The sequence below is a fragment of the Impatiens glandulifera genome, unplaced genomic scaffold, assembly GCF_907164915.1.
Source record: "Impatiens glandulifera unplaced genomic scaffold, dImpGla2.1, whole genome shotgun sequence".
NCBI classification, from domain to species: domain Eukaryota; kingdom Viridiplantae; phylum Streptophyta; class Magnoliopsida; order Ericales; family Balsaminaceae; genus Impatiens; species Impatiens glandulifera.
The window spans coordinates 581,957-583,654 of record NW_025919138.1 but is presented as its reverse complement, the minus strand read 5'-3'; the positions used below and the strand labels follow the sequence as shown (position 1 = coordinate 583,654).

The window sequence follows — 1,698 nt, the reverse complement described above, 5'->3', positions numbered from 1 at the left end:
TCCTCGTCCGTATCGTGCTCTTGTGGGAAGTCTGATTTATCTGACTATAACAAGGCATGCCATTGCTTATGCAGTTGGAGTGGTGAGTCGATACATGCAGGAGCCAAGGAAACCACACCTCGAAGAAGCGAAGAAAATTTTGAAGTATATTAATACCTCACTAGATATTGGTCTACTATAAGAGAATGATGCGAAATTTGTCTTGCAAGGATATGCAGATGCTGACTTTGCTGGAGATCGAGACGATCGAAGGTCCATATCTGGGTTTGTTTTTCTTTGTGGAAACACTAGCATATCTTGGAGTAGTATGAAACAAGGATCGGTATCCTTGTCAACAACAAAAGCGGAATACAAAGCATTAACTCACGCAGCACATGAGTGCATATGGCTTCGTAAACTCTGTGAGGATTTTCATGACACGTTTGATCAGTCGGTTCCTATCCATGGAGATAATTTGAGTGCTATTAAAATAACTTCGGAGAACTTAATCGTCCAATATAGAACAATCACCTGGATTCGAGAAGACTGATGATGGTCCCCATCAGGACAATTGGTCAATTTCGGTTCTACACTTATGAAATGACAGACTTCAGTTGAGCATTTCATCGAAAAGATGGAACCTTTGCCAACTTGCATGATATCCGACAGGTTTATTCCTCAAATCTCCGGAATTGTAGAGAGGTTAGGTCTTAAAAGAACCATCTTTGACGGAACGGAATGGGTTGTTCAAGTCTTTTAATTGCTCATCAAATTGAAGTATCTAAGATTTATCAAACTGTTGGAGAATCAGATTCATTTCTTGTTCCTAGTTTACCCCCATGAAATTGAATTAACAAGAAAACAGATATCGAATTTCACTTATCCGGAATTACCTTCAGTGCTAGAATATCTAGACAAAATAAGGGAAGTTAATCATCGTTCTTACGGGATTATAATCAACAATTTTCAAGAATTAGAACCTGATTACATCATGGAGTTGCAAAAAATATACAAAAACAGAGCACGGTGCGTTGGACCCTTATCTCTCGGCACCAAAGAGAAGAAAGAAAATGCTATTAGAGGAAATAACACAGCAATAAAAGAGCACAAATGTCTTAAATGGATCAATAATCAAGACTCGGGCTCTGTTATTTACCATGTCTTGGAAGCCTGAGTAAAATCGCACCGTCGCAGATGGCGGAGTTGGGCATAGCCCTGCAGGCATCCAACCGTCCCTTCATCTAGGTATTGAGGGCATCTGGGTATTGAGGGAAACCGAGACAAAGGGAGAGATAAATTAATGGATAGCGGAAAACAAGTACGAGGAAAGGACAAATGGAAGAGGTCATTTGGTATGGGGATGGGCGCCGCAAGTACTTATTCTGTCTCATAAGGTTGTTGGGGGATTTCTTACACATTGCGGTTGTAATTCGACTATTGAAGGGATAAGTTCGGGGATTCCGATGATAACTTGACCTCTTTTCGGGGAATAATTTTTCAATGAGAAGTTGATTTCGAAGATTTTAGCATTTGGTGTAAGTGTTGGAACAAAGATGTCTATTGGTATTTCCTCGAATCAAACAGAGGTGAAAGTGCTTGTAAAAAGTGAGGAGATTTTTGAAGTAGTCGAGAAGGTGATGGATGGAGAATGTGGATGAATGGAGAGGAGGAAACGACTAAGGGATATGAGTGAAGATTGTGGATTCGCTAATCGGTTTG

General features: G+C 40.2%; 1 protein-coding gene across 1 annotated transcript; it reads left to right on the top strand.

The window, feature by feature from the left end:
• Nucleotides 1-613: 613 nt before the first annotated feature.
• LOC124917518 (scopoletin glucosyltransferase-like) lies at nt 614-1,153 on the top strand. Its single transcript, XM_047457929.1, has 2 exons — nt 614-730; nt 791-1,153. The coding sequence occupies exons 1-2, from the start codon at nt 614-616 to the stop codon at nt 1,151-1,153; spliced, it is 480 nt and encodes a 159-aa protein (XP_047313885.1).
• Nucleotides 1,154-1,698: the final 545 nt, after the last annotated feature.

Coding starts and splice junctions, on each gene's coding strand:
- LOC124917518 (XM_047457929.1), top strand. CDS start 614: ATGGAACCTTTGCCAACTTGCATGATATCCGACAGGTTTATTCCTCAA. Junction 731..790: donor GAACGGAATGGGTTGTTCAA/GTCTTTTAATTG, acceptor TTGGAGAATCAG/ATTCATTTCTTGTTCCTAGT.